Source organism: Galleria mellonella, unplaced genomic scaffold (assembly GCF_026898425.1).
Source record: "Galleria mellonella isolate WM207_F2 unplaced genomic scaffold, CSIRO_AGI_GalMel_v1 utg173, whole genome shotgun sequence".
Lineage (NCBI taxonomy): Eukaryota > Metazoa > Arthropoda > Insecta > Lepidoptera > Pyralidae > Galleria > Galleria mellonella.
Genome location: NW_026442016.1, coordinates 1220976 through 1241247, shown reverse-complemented (window position 1 = coordinate 1241247; position 20272 = coordinate 1220976). Strand labels below are relative to the sequence as shown.

General features: G+C 37.7%; 1 protein-coding gene across 1 annotated transcript in view; it reads left to right on the top strand.

Annotated features, from left to right (window-relative positions):
* The window catches only part of LOC113515648 (histone-lysine N-methyltransferase 2C-like), a 56131-nt gene that overhangs the window by 1646 nt on the left and 34213 nt on the right, over positions 1–20272 (top strand). The window contains 23 exon segments of the mRNA XM_052893344.1: positions 39–176; positions 310–654; positions 1449–1725; positions 1807–1921; positions 2268–2387; positions 2865–3037; positions 3463–3653; positions 4069–4202; positions 4563–4660; positions 6519–6774; positions 7152–7312; positions 8645–8888; positions 10800–10959; positions 11796–12109; positions 14866–14940; positions 15413–15649; positions 16128–16262; positions 16571–16749; positions 17094–17349; positions 17581–17735; positions 17960–18084; positions 18482–18657; positions 19751–19953. Coding sequence (XP_052749304.1) covers positions 39–176; positions 310–654; positions 1449–1725; positions 1807–1921; positions 2268–2387; positions 2865–3037; positions 3463–3653; positions 4069–4202; positions 4563–4660; positions 6519–6774; positions 7152–7312; positions 8645–8888; positions 10800–10959; positions 11796–12109; positions 14866–14940; positions 15413–15649; positions 16128–16262; positions 16571–16749; positions 17094–17349; positions 17581–17735; positions 17960–18084; positions 18482–18657; positions 19751–19953 — 4267 coding nt within the window.

Sequence of the window (20272 nt, the reverse complement as noted above, 5' to 3'; positions counted from 1 at the left end):
TTTTAATATAGAAATTGGATTTAAACTTTTGTTAACAGATATAGAGGAAATCCTGGCTCTCTTAGAGGAGCTAAGAGGCACAGAGGTAGTCGAGACGATACACTTGATGATGTTATAGATGAGGATGATATTACCATGCCTGCTCCTGAAGAACCTCCTTACACTCCAGAAAAATGGTAAATTATGGCTTAAATTATTTTAATTAATTTTCACTAATTATTAGTATTTAAAATCTGATAGTATTTATATATACACATTACAAAGATCTTAGCACTATAATTTTCTCAATTTTAATATCATTAATTTTAGGCCTGGCAAAGTGTGTGCTCTCTGCAATCTCAGCGAACGTAGTCAACTTGGACAAGGAGAGATGAGACAGATCCTGTGTAACATTGAAGGGTCTGGCAGCAGTACCCCTGGGGCCGGGTCTGGCGGCGCTACGCCCACCAGTGCTCCTCCCAGCACGCCCGGCACCCCCGGGCCGCCCGCGGCCGCGCCCACCGCCGCTCCCGCGCCACCCCTGCTTCCTGCTCCGTCGCCCTTGTCACAACACCCTCCGACCCTCGGCTCACCACCTCCAGAATTGCTTGATGCCAACCAGCAGCAGTTGGCGTTGCCCCTGAGCAGACGTCAAAAGGCTTTTAATAAGTGCAAGTAAGTTGTCACATGTAATGGTATGCATTAATCTGACAAAAAAATTATATATTAATTATGGATAAAACCCAAAAAAAACATATTTTTCTCTAAAACTGTTGATTGATTATTCTAATAATTAGTAATTACTAATTTTATTATTCATCTGTTGAATTGCTGATAACTTAGTGCACGAAATGACAAAATTGTGTTCTAATTTCAATATGATAATTAAAATTAAAAAAAATTGAAATATTCATAAATGTACATCAAAATAAGTTTATATACTAACATCAAAATTATCTTCACAAGAGAAAACAATTGAATGATTCACCACTGCATTAGGATTTTACAAGTTGCAACCACTTTTTGTATTATAAGCTTTTTTCACACACTAATGAATAGTTTATCCACTTTCTTTAATGTAGTATTTGTGCACGCTGGCACAATACACTATTTGTTCATTTTCTTTCTTGGGAAATGATAAAAATTAACAGAAATACTGACCAAACTACTATTACATACTGATCATGTATAACATTAATTATTGTTTAGATAAATGCGACACCACTGATGCTATATTGTTTATAAGTTGCATTTCAGTGACCTTTTTAAATTGTACATCTTTATTTGATATTTTTTGACGCACTTTTTGGAAGATCTATAAACATTGATAAATTGTCCGAGGTGGTTTTCAGAAATCGGTCAAATAGCCTATATGGGGAGTAAAAATATACACCAACATAATTTTAGTTACATACACATACTTTATATGATTCTATAAGTAAAACATCCATGTTTATTTCTTGTTTTAGAACCCCACTATTCAATATGGAGCACACAGATGAGTTGTCTATAATAGGCCATCAAGATGTTCTGGAGTTACCAGCAGTAGTGACATCAGGAGCTTTCTATCTTCATCGCTGCTGCATCGAGTTCAGTCCACCTTTTCAGGACCAGGCAGCAGTAGCTGGTAATGTGACAGATGAAAAGGAAACATTGGAAGACACAAGAATTAAAGGGATTGTTATTAACGCATTGTCCAGGAAATGTGCCTTTTGTTCAAGACATGGTGCTAGCATTCCTTGTAAAGTAAGTTAATATTTTTAGCTGGAAATTTTATGAAATTAATCGTTTTGTTTTTAATACCTTCTAAAATTTTCTTTTCAACAGGGGAGTTGCAACAAATACTTTCACTTACCATGTGTACTGGCTTCTGGCGGCTTTATGGATTTTCAAAATAAGTTTTCTTTCTGCAAAGATCATTTGTATCAAGTACCACTTAATTGTAAGTTTCAACTGAAATATATATTTTTTAATAAGTCATAATAATTTATAATATTTTTTGACATTGAAAATATTTTTCTCATATCATTCATTTCATCATCTTTTTTTAGAATATCTTTTGAAAAAATAATTTAAAATGTAGACTAGATGTTAATTTTTTAAGTTAGTATTAATATTTATTTCTATCTTTTGAGTTTTCCTAATGTAAGAGAATGGTCTAAAATAAATATACTAATTATAAATAATAAGTAGGAGGTTCTAATTTTTATATTAAATCTTTTTGTAATATCTACGAAAATAAAGGTGATATATACTTGAAAATTTAATTGTATGATGTGGTGGTACAGGCTCGACGGACATCGAGTGCCGGACATGTGGCACGGTGGGCGACCTTGCCAACCTCATGACGTGTGTTGCGTGCGGCGCACACCACCATGGCACCTGCGTCGGTCTCTCGCAGCTGCCTGGTCAGTATACCTTAATCATATACTTAATTCCTGTTGCGCACGGGCCTTTCCTGTGACAACTGTTGTAACCGATTATCATTTTGCAAAATAATTTTGATAATTATAATAATAAAGAATCTTTCATAAAATAATTTTTTTTTTCTTCTTTTTATAAAGATATAAAGAAAAAAAAATTATATTTAGGATATTGTATTTAGAATTCTCAAAGAGGGTTGATGTCAGACAGGTGGCCGGTTGTAAAATTAAAAGCTAAATCTTTTATTAATATGGATAAAAACATATTACGCCGACCCTAAATAATAATTGAGATAAGGGTAAGAAGATGATGATTATGAATAATAATGAATAATGTTACATTAACTTGGATTTTTTCCCATTCTCCTCACCATTATGTGAGAGAGGATTTGTAATAAAGTGTGGTCGCGGTGCGATGTGAGCGGGAGGGTGGTAGTGGGTGAGCGTGTGCGCGTGTTGCAGGCGTGCGCGCGGGCTGGGCGTGCCGCGTGTGCCGCGCGTGCCAGGTGTGCCGCGCCGACGCGGCCGGCGCCGACTGGCGCGCCGTCACCTGCGAGCAGTGCGACAAGCTCTACCACGCCACCTGCCTGCGGCCCGTCATGGCCACCGTGCCCAAGTACGGCTGGAAATGCAAGGTCAGTCGCCCCCCCGACACATATCTCATCATCGTGAAACATTATAATGTATTTGCAATTTTGTATGCTTATAATAATTTCAGTCACTTAAAAGAGGAAATATAGACGAGCTAATTGATTCGCTCATGTGAAGGAAAGTAGTAAGAATATTAGTAAGTTTATTAGCATGCTGTTTACCTTGAAATGATTGTACACTATGTATAAATATACAGTAATCTTAATATGAAATTTTATCAGTGTAACAATTGCTGGGAGACCAAGTATTGACTCTTTGTATCCAATATTTCGTTGTCGTATCCAATTCTTAAATCGAAATGGCTAAGCTAGTTGACAGTAGAGAGTGAGATTAGTGTTTAAATGTAGAGGAGTGAGTGGTAGTTGCGTGTACGTGTGACGTAATACGGTGCGGTGTGTGTGTGCGGCAGTGCTGCCGCGTGTGCTCGGACTGCGGCGCGCGGTCGCCGGGCGCGGGCCCGTCGTCGCGCTGGCACGCGCACTACACGGTGTGCGACTCGTGCTACCAGCAGCGCAACAAGGGCTCGTGCTGCCCGCTGTGCCGCCGCGCCTACCGCGCCGCCGCCTACCGCGACATGATCCGCTGCACGCTCTGCAAGAGGTCACTACCAAATGCACTATTTTAAACTTTTAACACTATTTATCTTACACAGTTTCATATTTCGCATTATTGTTAATGTTATACCTAGATAACATTACATGCTACTTTAATTTATAATATATAGGGGGGGGGGGGGGTTAGGATTGTTAATAATGGGGAATAAGGATTGCTAATAACCCCCATTGCTGGTAATATACCCTGTCAAGTTGATTTCCACGCGATTCTCCCTGGAAACCATCGTCATTAATTATTGTCAAATTTGTCGCGATGGGACATAACACACCTGACTTCGTCCTCACCTATCATCCCTCACTGGTGCCTTAGTGAATACCGATAGCGCGGGCGGGGTTACAATTTCATTATCACACATTAAAAAAAAGTCCATAATATCTAACATGTTCTGAACTATTAACAGATATGTTCATGGAACATGTGATCCTGACGCGGAACCACAACAGTATAGACAGAGGAAGGAACAGAATCCGAGCTATGAATACAATTGTCCCTCATGCAAGAGCCACATGCAATTAGCCGGTACTAAAACTGGATGTAAGCTTTATTTAGTTTAGTCAATTTGTTAGTATAGTAAAGTAGTAGTAGGAGTATTAGTAGTAATTTATTAAAATTATAGTGTTTAAAAAAAGATAAGTAGCATGTTATATTTAAAGTATGCATATCCAAACTCACATTCAATGTCACATATTTAAATTAACCCTGTTTGTCGCACTATAACTGTTAAATTTCTAGGTTTGACTTCCACGAGACAGGCTTTGCCTAGTGTGGGGTCATAGTTATATTGTACTACAGGCTAATTTTGTTTAAGGAAATAAAGTTATTATTATTATTATTATTAAGTTCGATAAATTCACTTTTATTTTGACCTAATTTTAAAACTTAACTTTTGTGCAGCATTTGAAGATGAAAATACGGCTTCAACATCACAGGATTCTTCGTTTGGTGATGACAATTCTCAACAGGAGCAAGATCCACTTGCTATAGAATCCAAGGTAAAAATCACTGTTTCTAATGATTTCGATTTTCTGAAAGAGCTGTTTCAAATTTGTTTTATACTTCAATTTTTTTTTTTATATGAACGTCATTTACCTTTATTTGCTAATCATTGTAAATTAATGTAATTTTTGTTATCCCTTTCTAAAAAATGTATGTATTCTTGGTCATTGCACCAAATTATATCAAACTACTTAACAAATTGGTTTGATAACAAATCAACAAATCCCGTTCAGTATTCTCATTTTAGGTGACACTAAACTTTATTGCCATGTAATTCGTTATACTCGTAAATTGGTGATGGCATCGTATTTAGTTTGCTTGTTTACATACTTACCTTATGTGTTTTTATCTCAACAAGAAATACAATTTGGTCTATAATTGAAATTATTACATATATATTAACACGTTCGGTGCGAGTGTCGAGTATGCCTCGACGGAGCTTATCCCTTCCCCCGGCCTACCGCCGAGGGTGCCTCGACGCTGGGTTTTTCATTTCAAATCCCGCCAAGGAAATTCCTTTGCTGGCGCGTGTGCCGACTACGCCTCGACAAAGCTTTTTTTAATTGAAAAACGTAATTATAATTTTTTTAAATATTTTATATGTGTATTTGGGTGCAGAAGGAATATTTTAAGAAAAAAAAAAGTGCTCGCATTTCGGAAGACCCTGGCAAATACAGTGCCGCACCGAACGTGTTAAAAGAGGAACAGCACAAGTTATTCACGACTTTTTATTGTGAACATTGTATTACACGTAATGACAGACTATATCCTAGTACCCCACATAATAATAATATTTTTTCATAAAAAGTTATAAAAGTGAAGTTGGTTCTAGGAAAACACTGACACAGAATTTCGATATACAACAGAGTGCTTATCGTTCATTAATATTTAGTGAATTAATAAAAAAATGAAAAAAATAGACTTTATTATTGAATTACAGATCCTTTTTAAATTGTAAACAGGTATAAATAACAAATGTTGATATCGGCAACATCTTATTTTTTAGATTGTCCTTGAACATAGGCCTTCTTCATATTTCGCTATTAGTAATGATTTTTTGTAGTTTATTTACTTCTTGTATCCTCTTCTACTCTACTCTTCTTATAAATCCAACACCATACATTCCTTGTTTCCCTCCCATTTGTAGTCGAGTATGTAATTTTGATATGTTAATTTAAATATTGAGTGTATATATATATATATATATATATATATATATATATATATATATATATATATATATATATATATATATATATATATGCTTTACTTATTTTCTGTTCTTTTTCTGGAGGATGGTAGTTTAATGTCGCACGGTGACTAGCCGTGTTAAAACTTTTTTAAATGTTGTGATAGTATATTTGGTTAAAGTTTGGTTATTTTTCTTGTCACCGAAGTCTGTTAATTGTTATTGACTACTCCTTCCGTTTTTTTTTTTATTACGACTTTGTCCTCATATAGGAAAATGCATTTATTTTGTTGATTTTATTGGGATTAATTGAAATTAACTTTTCTTCCTTCTAAAAGTTTGACCTTAGTTCGTTCCTTTTGTTCAAAACATGTTTTGGGAAATTTTCGGTGACATAAATATCTTTAGGTATATTGCCACGATAAAGTTAATACTATTACAATGGTAAAGTTTTAGTACTGAAATATTCACAACAGATCAGTTTTTGTTCACTAAGAAAGTTTTTTAAGTTATCACACTGGTATTTCGTTTGTTATTTTAATTTTACAAGTGATGTTAAACAGAAGCTATACAAATACACTGTTGCTTTGATAACAACCGGAAATTAATGAGGTCTATGGTATATATTAAATTAATAAGGTCTTAAATGACAATATTTTTGGCAGCCGGATGTGGGTCTTGGCAAAGGCAAACCGTATACCGTGTCGTCGAAAATTGCTAAGAAAAAAATCGGCGGTTACAAACTGAAAGGTGGATTTCCTCCAGCTGGAAAATTGGGCTTCCAGAAACGTCAACGGTCCGTTTTGGATTTTGGTCGAAAGAGAGGCTCCAAACCAAAGATGAGAGGAGTATTTGGAGTACCAGGTTTAGGTCTGCAGAGACCGCAGGCTCCTGATAATAAAGCACCTGAAGATGATCCAGGTAAATAGATTACTGATCTTTTTTTTTAATGGATGATAATGGAATAATGACCCCGCCAGCGCTATCGGTATACACTGGCGGGGCACCAGTGAGGGATGATTGGTGAAGATAAAACGGTAGGTTAGTTAGCCCATCGTGACGAATTCAACGATAAATTAGTCACAATGGTTTCCAGGGGAACCGCGTGTAGGTCGACCTGGTAGAGTATATTAATAGCAATGGGGACTAACTTCCCCATTACTAACAATGCCTTCCCCCATTTACTAGATTATTTATGTTACTTTTAAAATTTAAAGAATTAAGTTATTTTAATTTTTTTATTTTATTAGGTGGAATTTATCTTAATACAAATATATCAGTATTATATTTTGTTTCAGGCTTGGAGAATAAATTAGTATTATGTTCAAGTAAAGACAAGTTTGTGTTGACTCAAGATTTATGCGTTATGTGCGGTGCTGTTGGAACTGACTCGGAAGGTTGTCTTATTGCGTGCGCGCAGTGTGGACAGACTTACCATCCCTATTGCGTTAATATAAAGGTAATATAACAATGGAATTCTATCATATGTTTTGTGTAATATGTTATAAAAATTATGTTTTCACTTATTTTTTTTTTTATACAACTTGGAATGGCAAACAAGCTGACGGCCCACCTGATGGAAAGTGGTAACCGTCGTCTATAGACATGAGCAGTAACATGGACATAACAGAGTATACTGTTACGCCCATAATACCCCCCATGCGTTCCATTCTTGAGGACTCAGATATTATTCCTCTGTACCCTGTAAATTCACGCCATATCCCACCCTTCAAACCGAAACACAGCCATGCAAACACAACTACTTCACGGTAGAAACACGAATGGGACAGAGGTACAAAAGCAATCGACTTTTGTACAAAGTCTCCCTCTGGTTTGTTATAAACTATATTTGTTGTAAACTTCACCAACTATAGTATGTTAATAGTAGTAATTGTTGACACTTGTAGGATTTTAAGAACATCAGTATGTTGTTACAATATTAATATATTGTTATAAAAAACACCAAACTATTTCACAATTTGACATCTTCAAAGGTTTTTTTTTAATGAATGGCAATGGTTTAGCTGGCCCCCTTATGCAAATATAAGATAAGGAATGATAATAATATAAATATAATAATGAGGTAGCTCAGGACCGTTTCTTATGGCAGTTTATGGGGGAGGCCTATGTCTAGCAGTGGACGAATAATGGCTGAAATGATGATGATAAATAATATGATAGGCTTGTTGGCGTTAACGGTATACGCTGACGGGGCACCAGTGAATGATGATAGGTCAGGTCAGTTAGCTCATTGTGATGAATTCACCTGGAATACTTTTTTTTTTGATGGGTGAAAATGGAATGGTAACCTCGCTTGCGCTAACGGGATACGCTGGCGGAACACCAGTGAAGGGTGATAGATGAGGATGAAAACAGGTCAGTTAACCCATCCTGACGAATTTAAATAGGATTAGCCACAATGGTTTCCAGGGGGAACCGCGTGGAGGTCGACCTGACAGGGTATATTGCTAGCAATGGAACTGATAGCTCGCATTACTAACAATCCCTTCCCCCCAACCTGGACAACATTACAATGGTTTCAAGGGGGAACCATGTGGAGATCGACTTGATAGGGTTTATTTACCAGTCCCATTGCTAGCAATGAGATTACTAAATAATTCTTCAAAGATTTATTTTTATTGTTTTCTTTTGTGTGATCAATTAAAAAAATTATTAATTTTTTTACTATAAAATTTGTGGAAGAAAACAAGTGTTTTTGCAATAATATCAATATCTGGCACACATAGCGTAATGATTGTAATGTCGTAAATGAAAACGGTGTGGCGGGCAGGTGTCACAAGTGATCGTGACGCTCGGGTGGCGGTGCCTGGACTGCACGGTGTGCGAGGGCTGCGGCAACCGCGGCGACGAGACGCTGCTGCTGCTGTGCGACGACTGCGACACCACGTGGCACACGTACTGCGCGCAGCCGCCGCTGGCCGAGGTGCCGCGCGGCGCCTGGCGCTGCGAGCGCTGCCGCCGCTGCCTCGTCTGCGGCACGCGCCGCACCGCCGCCTGGTGCGACAACTACACCGGTGCGTACACGCCTCTCTTTTTTTATACTACTTAGAATGGCAAACAAGCTGACGGCCCACCTGATGGAAAGTGGTAACCGTCGCCTATAGACATGAGCAGTACCATAGAAATAACAGTACGAGGTTTGTCCGGAAAGTACGTATAAAAGTTTTTTAAAAATTTTATTTTACAATTATTCAGGTAAATCAATTTTATCCCCTTCAAAGTACTCCCCCTGTGACATAATGCACTTGTGCCAACGCCGTTTCCACTGTGAGAAGGCTCCTTGAAAGTCCTCTGGTTGTAGGTTTCTCAGCTGCCCCGTCGTAGCTTTTTTTATCTCATTTATGTCCCCCAAATGCCGCCCCCGAAGTACCAATTTGGTTTTTGAGAACAAGAAGAAGTCACACGGGGCCAAATCCGGCGAATAGGGGGGGTGTTCGGTCACCGTAATGGAATTTTTACTCAAAAACTCACGGACAACAAGAGAGGTGTGGGCAGGGGCATTGTCGTGGTGAAGAATCCAACGCCCCTCTCGCGCCAATTCTGGACGAACTCGTGCCACACGAGCTTTGAGGCGTCTGAGCACGTCGACGTAGAATTTTCCATCAACTGTCTGGCCTGGAGGGACGAATTCTTGATGGACAATCCCCCGAACATCGAAAAAAACAATCAACATTGTCTTGACATTTGAGCGGGGTTTTCTTGATTTTTTTGTTCGTGGTTCCCCGGATGTCTTATCGAATTAGATCGGCAAAAATTTCACGGCCATTCTTGCCGAGTTTCGAGAGAAACTTGATTACGACGCGCTGCTCTTCAACGGAAGCGGGCTCCATGCCGACGGGGTTTCGTTAAGAGGTAACTTCACAGATGGCGTGACAAGCCAGTTCGCACCGCACGGCGATCAGACCAGAACTGAAGCATTGTTAGGGACATAAGGAAGGGGTCCTGCGCTTACCTGGCCTCCCCACTCCTCTTTCTCGCATTCCAGAACACTTTTATACGAACTTTCCGGACAGACCTCGTATATTGTTTCGCCCATGATAATCCCCATGCGTTGCCATTCCTGAGGACTCAGGTGTTATTCCTCTGTACCCAGTAAATTCACGCCATATTCCACCCTTCAAACCGAAACACAGTCATGCAAACACAACTGCTTCACGATTGAAACACGAATGGGGCAGAGGTACCCAAGCAATCGACTTTTGTACAAAGTCTCCCTCTACTAAACAACTCTACATGCATACATACATACTCTATATATTACGCCTCTCCATCAAAAGGTTGTCTGGAAGAGATTGCTTTTATCGATAAGGTCGCCCCTTGTTTTCTCATTGTGATTTCTTGTAATTGTTTACATTTATAATAAGTTTACTATTGTAATCTTTTAGAAGAAACAATAAAGAGTATGTATCTATTTATCTATCTACATACATACAGCACACAAATAACAACAGACCTATTTAGGCTTACACAAAAAAAAAGAGTTAAAAGAATACATATACAAAAAGAAAAAAAAAGAAAAATACATAAAATAAATAATTTTCCTTTCATACCTGTGCCGTAGCTACACAAAACAGTAACGATTCAGTTTATTACTTTGCCCTTAAAAGAGCAAAACACTGATATTCGGTTATGACCAAAAACAGTTGTACAGGGTTGCTTTTACACATTGTATGGAGTAGTATCCATGTTTATTTATTTAAAAATGTGTTCAACTGTTGAAATTAAATCTCTTTCCCTAAAAGTCGTGAGACGAAAGACAATTAAAGATTTAGAATCTTTTACATTAATTAGGTAACTAGATGTGCCATGTCGATGTTAAAAAATTCATGTCATCTCAATAATTTTTAAGGTATTCAAGTATTTTATATACAAACTATATGTAATTTAATAATTTAATTTTAAATAATGAATAAATGCCCATACAGAGTGTGGTCCTTGTGCGTCACTGGTGATGTGCTGCGTATGCTCGGAACCATATTCGGATGGCGAACTCATAATTCAATGCGAGCCTTGCAGCCGTTGGCTTCACGCCTCCTGTGACTCCATACGCAGCGAGAACGACGCCGAGATATGCTGCCGGGCTGGGTAACATATTTTTTTATTTTATTATGATGATAAGCAAATGACTTGCTTGATCTCAGATTGCTACCGTAACCTAAGGTCGCCTGCAACACGCATACGTTGCCAACTCTTAAGAAGTTTCATTACATCCTTTTTGAGAAATTCCATGCTGTAGTCTATAAGGAAAATTTTATACAGAAATTGATTTCTTATTAAATTAATTCATATAATTATAGTATGTAAAGTTACTTAGTCACTTAAGTTAATAATGAAATCTTTGGAACCGTCTACTCAGAGGGCTCGGTGTATCTACATGTTGAGAGAGGGGGAAAGGGATTGTTAGTAATGGAGACTGAGAATCCCATTGTTAGCAATATATCCAACCAGGTCTACCTCCTCGTGGTTCCCCCTGGAAACTATCATAGTTAATTCCTGATGAATTCATCATGGTGGGCTAAGTGGCCTGTTTTCATTTTCATCTATCACCCTTCACTGGTACTTCGCCAGCGTATTCCGTTAGCGCAGGCGGGGTTACCATAACATTTTCACCCATAAAAAAAAACATGTTGAGAGAAATAGGGGAAACTGTTATAAAATTTGAGTGATGTATATTCTGATCTTATGTTAAATAAAAGTCATTTGGTTGGTATTATTATTGGCGTGAATTTACTGGGTACAGAGGAATAACATCTGAGTCCTCAGGAATGGCAACGCATGGGGGGTATCATGGGCGAAACAGTATACTCTGTTATGTCCATGGTACGGCTCATGTCTATAGGCGACGGTTACCACTTTCCATCAGGTGGGCCGTCAGCATGTTTGCCATTCTAAGTCGTATAAAAAAAAAAAAAAAAATTTAGATACAAGTGCATCCTGTGCCGCGGGCGCGAGGTGCCGCCGCCGCACGTAGCGCGCGCGCTGGAGCCGGCGCCGGGTGCGGCGGCGGGCGGCGCGGCCGGCGCGGCGCCGCCGGGGACGGCGCAGGCGGCGGGCGCGGCGCGGGGGGCGCGGCACACGGCGCTGTCGCTGGGGCTGGGCGGCGAGTACTACGTGGACGACGTGTGCCTGTCGCAGCGCGGCGCGCACCACATGAAGCAGCTCGAGGCCGACATGGGCATCACGCACACGCGTCGCAAGAGGCGCTTCAAGAACGACAACCCGGAGAAGGACGCCGGTGTGTACCATCTTGTTACTCTTACTATACACACTTACTATGATGCGAATATAATGAGAATAGGATTAACTAACCATGGCAATCAATCGTTATTACTTGTCAAAGTATGCAGAATGGTTTTTCCTGTACACTAATACAAAAAAATACTTCTAAGATGACAGTTAAGTTGACCAGTCAAGGTCATTGATATTCCTGTTCTCATTTTATTCACATATTATTGATTATATTAGCACTCTTAATTTGTTATAACAAATATACAATAGGTATATTGGTTCCTCCTCTCTTGCTATCTTTACTACATCTCCACTATCCTAAGATCCCTACGAATAAAATCATAGTCAAATAGTGATTTTTTTGAGTTAATTATAATCTGTAATTATTATAATCCGAACTTTAATTATTATTAATATCGATCCGGCTCGTCTTAGCGAGGGTAGATTAAACTTTCGAAAATAATATACTAGTATTTTTATTTACTGATAATGTAGTTTTCCATAGGTGAAAGAATTTTTAAAATCGGTTGAGTATTTAATTTTATCCATTATAAATAATCAAATAGAATTGTTCCTATTTATAACATTAGTATAGATAATATAGTACTAACATTATGTCGCATGCGCATTCTAAGATTTGTCCGTTTACAAATGGTATACACGAATAAAAATTCATTTTACCATTAATGTTACTTTACTATGTGTTGTTAATTAAAGCAAAAAGAAAAATATAGCATCACACACATACACAAATTGTGAGAATATTTAATAGTACATAAATTTTACTTCACACAGTCCTTAAAAAAAAGATACTCTTTTACAAATATTATTAAGTATAATGTAGCTTGATTCTTGAGATCTATAGATCTCATTGTAACAGTCAGGTCACAGCAAAAATTATAGTGCACAAGTATATAAAGCATGCTAACAAAACGTGTGTTACTTGATCATATGTAACTCAAATTGTTAAATGGTACACTCCTAATGCAGAATTGTTGCTTCCAATCTGTTTCATGCTAGAACTATTAGCCCCTGAAATGCATGATCTTGTTTTTGCTGCAAATTTGATCTTGGTCTGGTGTAATATTATTATGTAGAAACACTTTGAGGTTGATTGTGACTGGAATGGAATTGACCTGTAATAGATAATTTGAAAACACATACTTACGTGATAATATTTGAAAGGCAGTATAAGGAACATTATTTCTGAACCACTTTTTTTATGTGGTAACCAGGGAAGTATTTTTTTTTATACAACTTAGAATGACAAACAAGCTGACAGCCCACTTGATGGAAAATGGTAACCGTTGCCTATAGATATGAGCAGTACCATGGATTTTAGAGCCTTTAGAATTCTTAATATTTATTAATGACTTGCCAGAGGTAGTTAGTGTGGTGTACTGTTTATTATTTGTAGATAACTTCATTTTTTTTTTTATAAAACTTAGAATGGCAAACAAGCTGACGGCCTACCTGATGTAAAGTGGTAACCGTCGCCTATAGACATGAGTAGTACCATGGACATAATAGAGTATACTGTTTCGCCCATGATACCCCCTATGCATTGCCATTTCTGAGGACTCAGGTGTTATTCCTCTGTACCCAGTAAATTCACGCCATATCCCACTTTTCAAACCGAAACACAGCCATGCAAACACAACTGCTTCACTGTTGAAACACGAATGGGACAGAGGTACCCAAGCAATCGACTTTTGTACAAAGTCTCCCTCTGGTTAAAGTTAACAAGTTCTCTGACTGTAAGCTCCTACAACGTGATATTAATAGTGTTGTAGGTTGGATTGAAAAGACAGCTTAGTATTCAATGACAACAAATGTTCGCTCTTAACTTTCAGTTAAGGCTTTTAAAGTCATAAATCGTAATTGCAAAATCAATAGGAAAGTTATACCGCGGGTAGCACTAGTGAGAACCAAAGCTTCTCTTGGTCATTCTATTTTGGGCGTATAATGTCCGAAGATCTCAGCTTCAAAATCCATATTACTTTATCCACTTAGGTATTCAGAACTCTTGCATTTTCATGGCATCAATATCCATTCGAGTGCCTAGTTAGTTTGAACATATTGAAGAGTCTTTTTCCATGTTTCATGGAAAAGAATGGAATTAGTAAAAAAGACTTCTCGACTTCACCTCTTTCCTCTTCCACTGCATTGACTGCTTAACAGTGTCATGAATCAGTATTCGAGCTTGGATATAGTGACTTGTAAACTTGTAGAGTTTTGCAGAAAGTAAATAAATTATTTAGAAAATATTTCATTATACAATTTTGTTTTCATTTACATATGTGATTCCTAAGGGAGAAACTGTGAAGTTCCCTTAGTTGATAAATATAATAAATAAATAAATATTTTACCACGCTGAGAAATAACCATCACCGGAATTATAGTATGAATGTAGACTAAACAAAGTGTGCAGAATCTAAACCTAAACAAGCGCATAGAATCTGCTGCGACAGAGATCCTCTATTTATACCATATACTTGTATGGCTCTTTTACAAAAAAATTTCATTCATTCATGTTGGCTGATACATTTATGTCACAATTGACTCCGACATTTTGCAAAATGCTAAGCATTTGTAAAATGACGAAGCCATTTGTAAACGGACAAAATCCACAAAATGTTTGTGACATATTTTGTAACAAAACTCGCATCATTATGAAGTTTTTGTGTCACCAATATCTAATGGAACTTTTTTGTGTTTGCCGCCGTCATATTGGATTAGAAATAATGGCATCTATTGAAACAGTGGTACAGAATGCAGACGTCGAGATGGGGGACGACTCGAAGCCAGACAGCACCGCAGAAGTCAAAGAGGAACCTGGTATGTACTTTATCATCTCATATATACATACATCTTACTAATATATTTAAATTGTAACTAGACTTAGGGAGAAAATTTTGAAAAAGCAGTATGCCAAAACAATAATATTTAGAAATCCTATCTGTATGTATGTATATGGTTTTCCTACTTTAGTGTCTTAAGTAGTGGGAAAAAACTAGTGATTTTATATATTTGACATAAATTGGGGACTATTGTGATCAACATAATTAGAAACAGTATCTCCAGTACTTATTAATTTAAAAAAAAAAAAACCTACATTGTTCATATAGATTTGTTTTTATTGTAATAATAATCGAATATTAAAACATAGAATAAATGTAGAGATGTAGATCATTTAAGATTAGTGTAATTGAGAGATATGTTAGTCGCGACAAGTCATTTAGATGATAAATAGCCTATGAAGGTAGGAGCTTTTATACCACAGTTTTAAATAATGAAATAATTTCGTCAGGTGCATCAGCAAACACGAATTTAAAAGAAGGCACCCTATGGAGTGTGGCAAACGACGGTCCGCCCCCCGAAGGGTTCACGGTATATACTACCGAGTCGGGCCTGACAGTGCTTCGGCGCAAGAGGCAACGGAACCTAAACAAGCTCGGCATCGGTGGTTTTGTGGTCCGTCAGAGACAGACCACCGCTAAAGCTCAAATCGACGATGACAAAGAAGGGGATGGACAACCCTCTGGAGGTAGGAATTTATTTTTTCTTTTGCCGTGCAAGGCGGGCTTATGATGAACTGATGCCATTTTTTTTTTATACAACTTAGAATGACAAACAAGCTGACGGCCCACCTGATGAAAAGTGATAACCGTCGTCTATAGACATGACCAGTACCATGGACATAACAGAGTATACTGTTTCGCCCATGATACCACCCATGTGTTGCCATTCCTGAGGACTCAGGTTTTATTTGTACCCTGTAAATTCACGCCATATACCACTCTTCAAACCGAAACAAAGCCATGCAAACACACTGGTTATTTATTATATAAATAACCAGTGTGTTTGCATTGTTGTAATATACTACAAACATTTGTATAATATTAAGTCTATTTGGTTTCTAATTTTATTTATATTTATATTTCACATTTATAATATATCAAATGAATTGTCAATAATTAAAAGCATGAAGATTATAATTATGGTTAAAATTTGTGTTTGTCTAGAATCGCCGAGTAATAAACGCAAGCCGCGTAGAAAGCCTCGCTCCAAGTTGATGGAACAGTTCCCCTCGTACATGCAGGAGGCATTCTTTGGCAAGGAGCTACTAGAGCCCAGCAAACCTGCTGTCAGCTCCACTGGTTAGTGTATATATCCTTATTTGTTGTAAATCATTCAAATAATGTATTGTATACTGCTAATTATGGCCAAACCCCATACATAGACTGTCACTAGGATTGTTTGGTCATGAATTTCCTTACTGTATTCATTGATATTTCACAACAAATTTGAACCTGATTGCAACTTAAGACTTTATTAGTAATTTTTTTAACTTTATTGAAATTTTATAATAACAAAGTTACTTAATATGGCAAGTGTAAAAAAAAAAAATAGATGATAGATAAAAAAAATAGATGACCTTTAAAAACTTTATCCATATATTCTATAGGTAATACATCCGAGAGTCCCGGTGGATCAGTTCGTCCAGCCACCCCTGAAGGTTACCGAGAATTGCGTGACTTCAAACTAGATCCAGATAATTCTGACATCTCCGATGGAGAGGATGTGCTCACTGCGTTGACGACTTACAATGATAATGACCAATCATATTTTATTAAACTAAATATGGTAAGAACTAGGTGTAATGTTTTTTTGTATTATAATGTTTATGATTTTTGTTTCTTTTTTATGATTGGAAATACGGGGGCTGATAGTCCGACATAAACAGCACTGTTATGTAGACCTCATATGATTTGAATACACTGTACACTCAAGGGATCTTTATGTTTTGTCTAAATTTACTTATTATATCTTTGTACGTTATAATTTCACATGCTAGTACAATTGCTTGGCGCTTCATGCAGATTATTTTTGTGTAACAACTATTTGGTTCATATTTAATATGATAGTGCATTTGTGTTCTACATATTATTTTTTTTATGACTTGTTAATGAAAATTATTTATAAAATAGGAAGAAATAGAGTTGCTGAATTCACTAAAGCCCAAGGAAGAGAGAGAGGAGGCAAGTAGCTCGGGCGAGGGTACGGTGAAGGTGAAGACGGAGCTGGAGGAGGGCGGACTCAAGCACACGGAGGACTCCACTGCGCTAAAGAATGCCATCCTCGGACCGCCCGCTGACGCCGATACCGCGCCACCTGCGCCGCCTGCGCCGGTCGCGCCGACTGTGCCGCACCTGCCGCATGCGCCACCCGATGCACTTGGTAGCGGTACGTATTAATATCTTTTCGCATGTCTTTTGCAGGGTCGAATTAAAGTACCAAATTACCGAATATCTTTATTATTGCTTACATGTGCTTCATCCAGTATCATGTTTTATGCACTTACGACGGTTTTGTGCCAATAAACGATTTTTCTTCCTTCTCTTACATCCAATCATTTTTAGTATCAGTTCGATAATAAAAGTATCTAGTAATAAATATTTTATGATTGGTGTGCAGAGACAGGCGGTTCGTCGCAGTCGACGATCTCGCCGAAGGACGACTTGTCGCTGCTGGCGGTGAGCCTGGACGCGATGGTGCGCGACACGCTGCCCGACATGGACTCCAATGACGTCGACGAGATCTTCAAAGGCGTGCTCACCGACGATTCGCAGGTCTATATTACTTTCTGATGCGTAACATTGTTTTTCAGTAATACACAACTCGAACACTAAAATTTACCATAACCAAATTATTGCTAAACCAAATATACAATATTAATATAAAATCTCATACAGTTTATCATAATTTTTATGTCTGTTCTAATGCTTTTGTCGACCTTTTTGATTATATTTTATTGTAATTATCGTATTAATAAAATTTTATCAATTTAATACAGGAATCTCAAGAGTCATCAGTGTCGTATGCGAACTCTATGGCTAGCACGCCGTACTCGCATCAGCGGACACAACTGCAGAGCCCTATGGAATATGCTTCGCCCTATCATACTGAATATGGTAGCAGGTACATATTTATCCTTTTTTTATTCATATTTTGTGTTATAGTACATATTGACATATATACTGCAAACATTCTAGTATTTACTTGATTCATTAGTACAGATTATTCTAATTTTTTTTTATAAAAAGTCTTTAGTTTTGATGTAATTTAGGTTAAACTTGTTCCAAAAGAAAAGCTATTTGTTTCAAAAAAGATTAAAATCCCTTAATTTGTCTGAAAAGTCTATTGCATTTCAAAGTTTTTTTGTGTGGTCGATATTAACATCTCCTATTATATTTATATATAATATTAACATTAAAGTGTAGAACAAGATTTCTATAAATATAGAATGAATTACGATTTGTCTGATAAAACAGGAATAACATAATAAATCGAGAACTTTATAAATTTCGTAATGCAGCAGTAACAGCGCGTTGAGCCCGCTGTTTCCCGAGTGCAGCGGCAGCGCTACCAGCACAGCGGTGAGCGCGGCGGCGAGCGCGGCGACGAGCGGCGCGGCCGCCTGGCCCGAGCAGCCGGCCGCGCCGCCGCCCTCCTACAACCAGCGCAGCGCGGACAAGATGCGCGCTGACGAGAGTTAGTGTACACACAAAAATACTACTCCAATTCATCTATACTTGCTGTCATTTCAAATTGTACTCTTCAATAAAGGCGATTTCAATTGTGACAAATTATATAGAATCAACACGAGATTAAATATTGTTATCAGAGGGAGACTTTGTACAAAACTCGATTGCTTAAATACCTCTGATCCATTCGTGTTTCTACCGTGAAGCAGTTGTGTTTGCATGGCTGTGTTTCAGTTTGAAGGGTGGGATATGACGTGAATTTACAGGGTACAGAGGAATAACATCTGAGTCCTCAGGAATGGCAACGCATGGGGGGTATCATAAGCGTAACAGTATACTCTGTTATGTCCATGGTACTGCTCATGTCTATAGGCGACGGTTACCACTTTCCATCAGGTGGGCCGTCAGCTTGTTTGCCATTCTAAGTTGTATAAAAAAAAATATTATCTTTAAAAAAATCTGATGTCGCACCACAAGGATGGACCAGCAACTACATCCACTTTAACCATACTGTAACATGTGGAATTACCTTTCCCGAAATGAGTTTCTTTCACCCTACAACCTGGGATCTTTTAAACGTATTGTGATAGCACTTGTAAGCTGACATAGTATAGTCAACTGTTGAGACTAAATTTCGGTTGATTGTATCCATTGGATCATATTGTCTATGTGTTCGTTTAAAATGCTATAGTTACATTTTGTGGCTAAAGTAATAAAAAGATTTATCAAAGTCAGTTTATACCAACACCACATTAAGTCTATCTATTGTACATCAATACAATTTCCTATTTTTGGTCACACTACGCGGAACATCGACATAACGACGCAGAACACTCGCGTCCGGCGTCCGTTCGGTAATACGCGCGTCGATCTTCCTTCGAAATGATCTTGTTTTTTATAACAACAAAATAAACAGAAATATATAAAATACGCTTAGTTTTTATGTACATTGAGAATATATATACTAATATATATATACTAGTCCTGTCTAATGGTTTACTTGGCAAATCAGTAAAATACATGTAATGTAACTTATTTATAATATCTTAAAACTAAATTGAAATTCAATTATAATACATAACATATGTTCCTGAAAATAGGTTTAGGTTCGGCGGCGACTATATCAGCTGTGCTATACGCCAATACCAATCACCCAGAGTGGAAGACAGAGTACCCTAACTGGGTGGACCGTTGCAAGCAGATACTTAAGAAGTGGCGTGCCCTGCCTTCTGAACAGAAAACGCCATATTTGCAACGCGCGAGAGACAACAGAAGCGCTATCCGCATGAAGAAAGCACAACAGGTATGTCGCTTTGAGTTTATCAAATGTGGTGTGTGCTAACCCAACTCACTTACCACTGTGTTTATTCTGTGTGTTTTACACTATCTTTCGAGTGCATACCTTATTTTAAAATTTAAAGTAAATGCTTTTTTTTTCTGTTGGGATAAATTAGATCAGTTTTTAATTGATTTTAATGTCGTAATTTAAAACATTAGGTATCCACTCGAGTCTGATATAGTATTAAGCTACAGGATACATGAAATGGCTAAGTGTATCAGTCTAGATATGTAAGCAGCGGACGCTGTACCCAGTTGAGCAGACCCACGCATGAACTAATGCA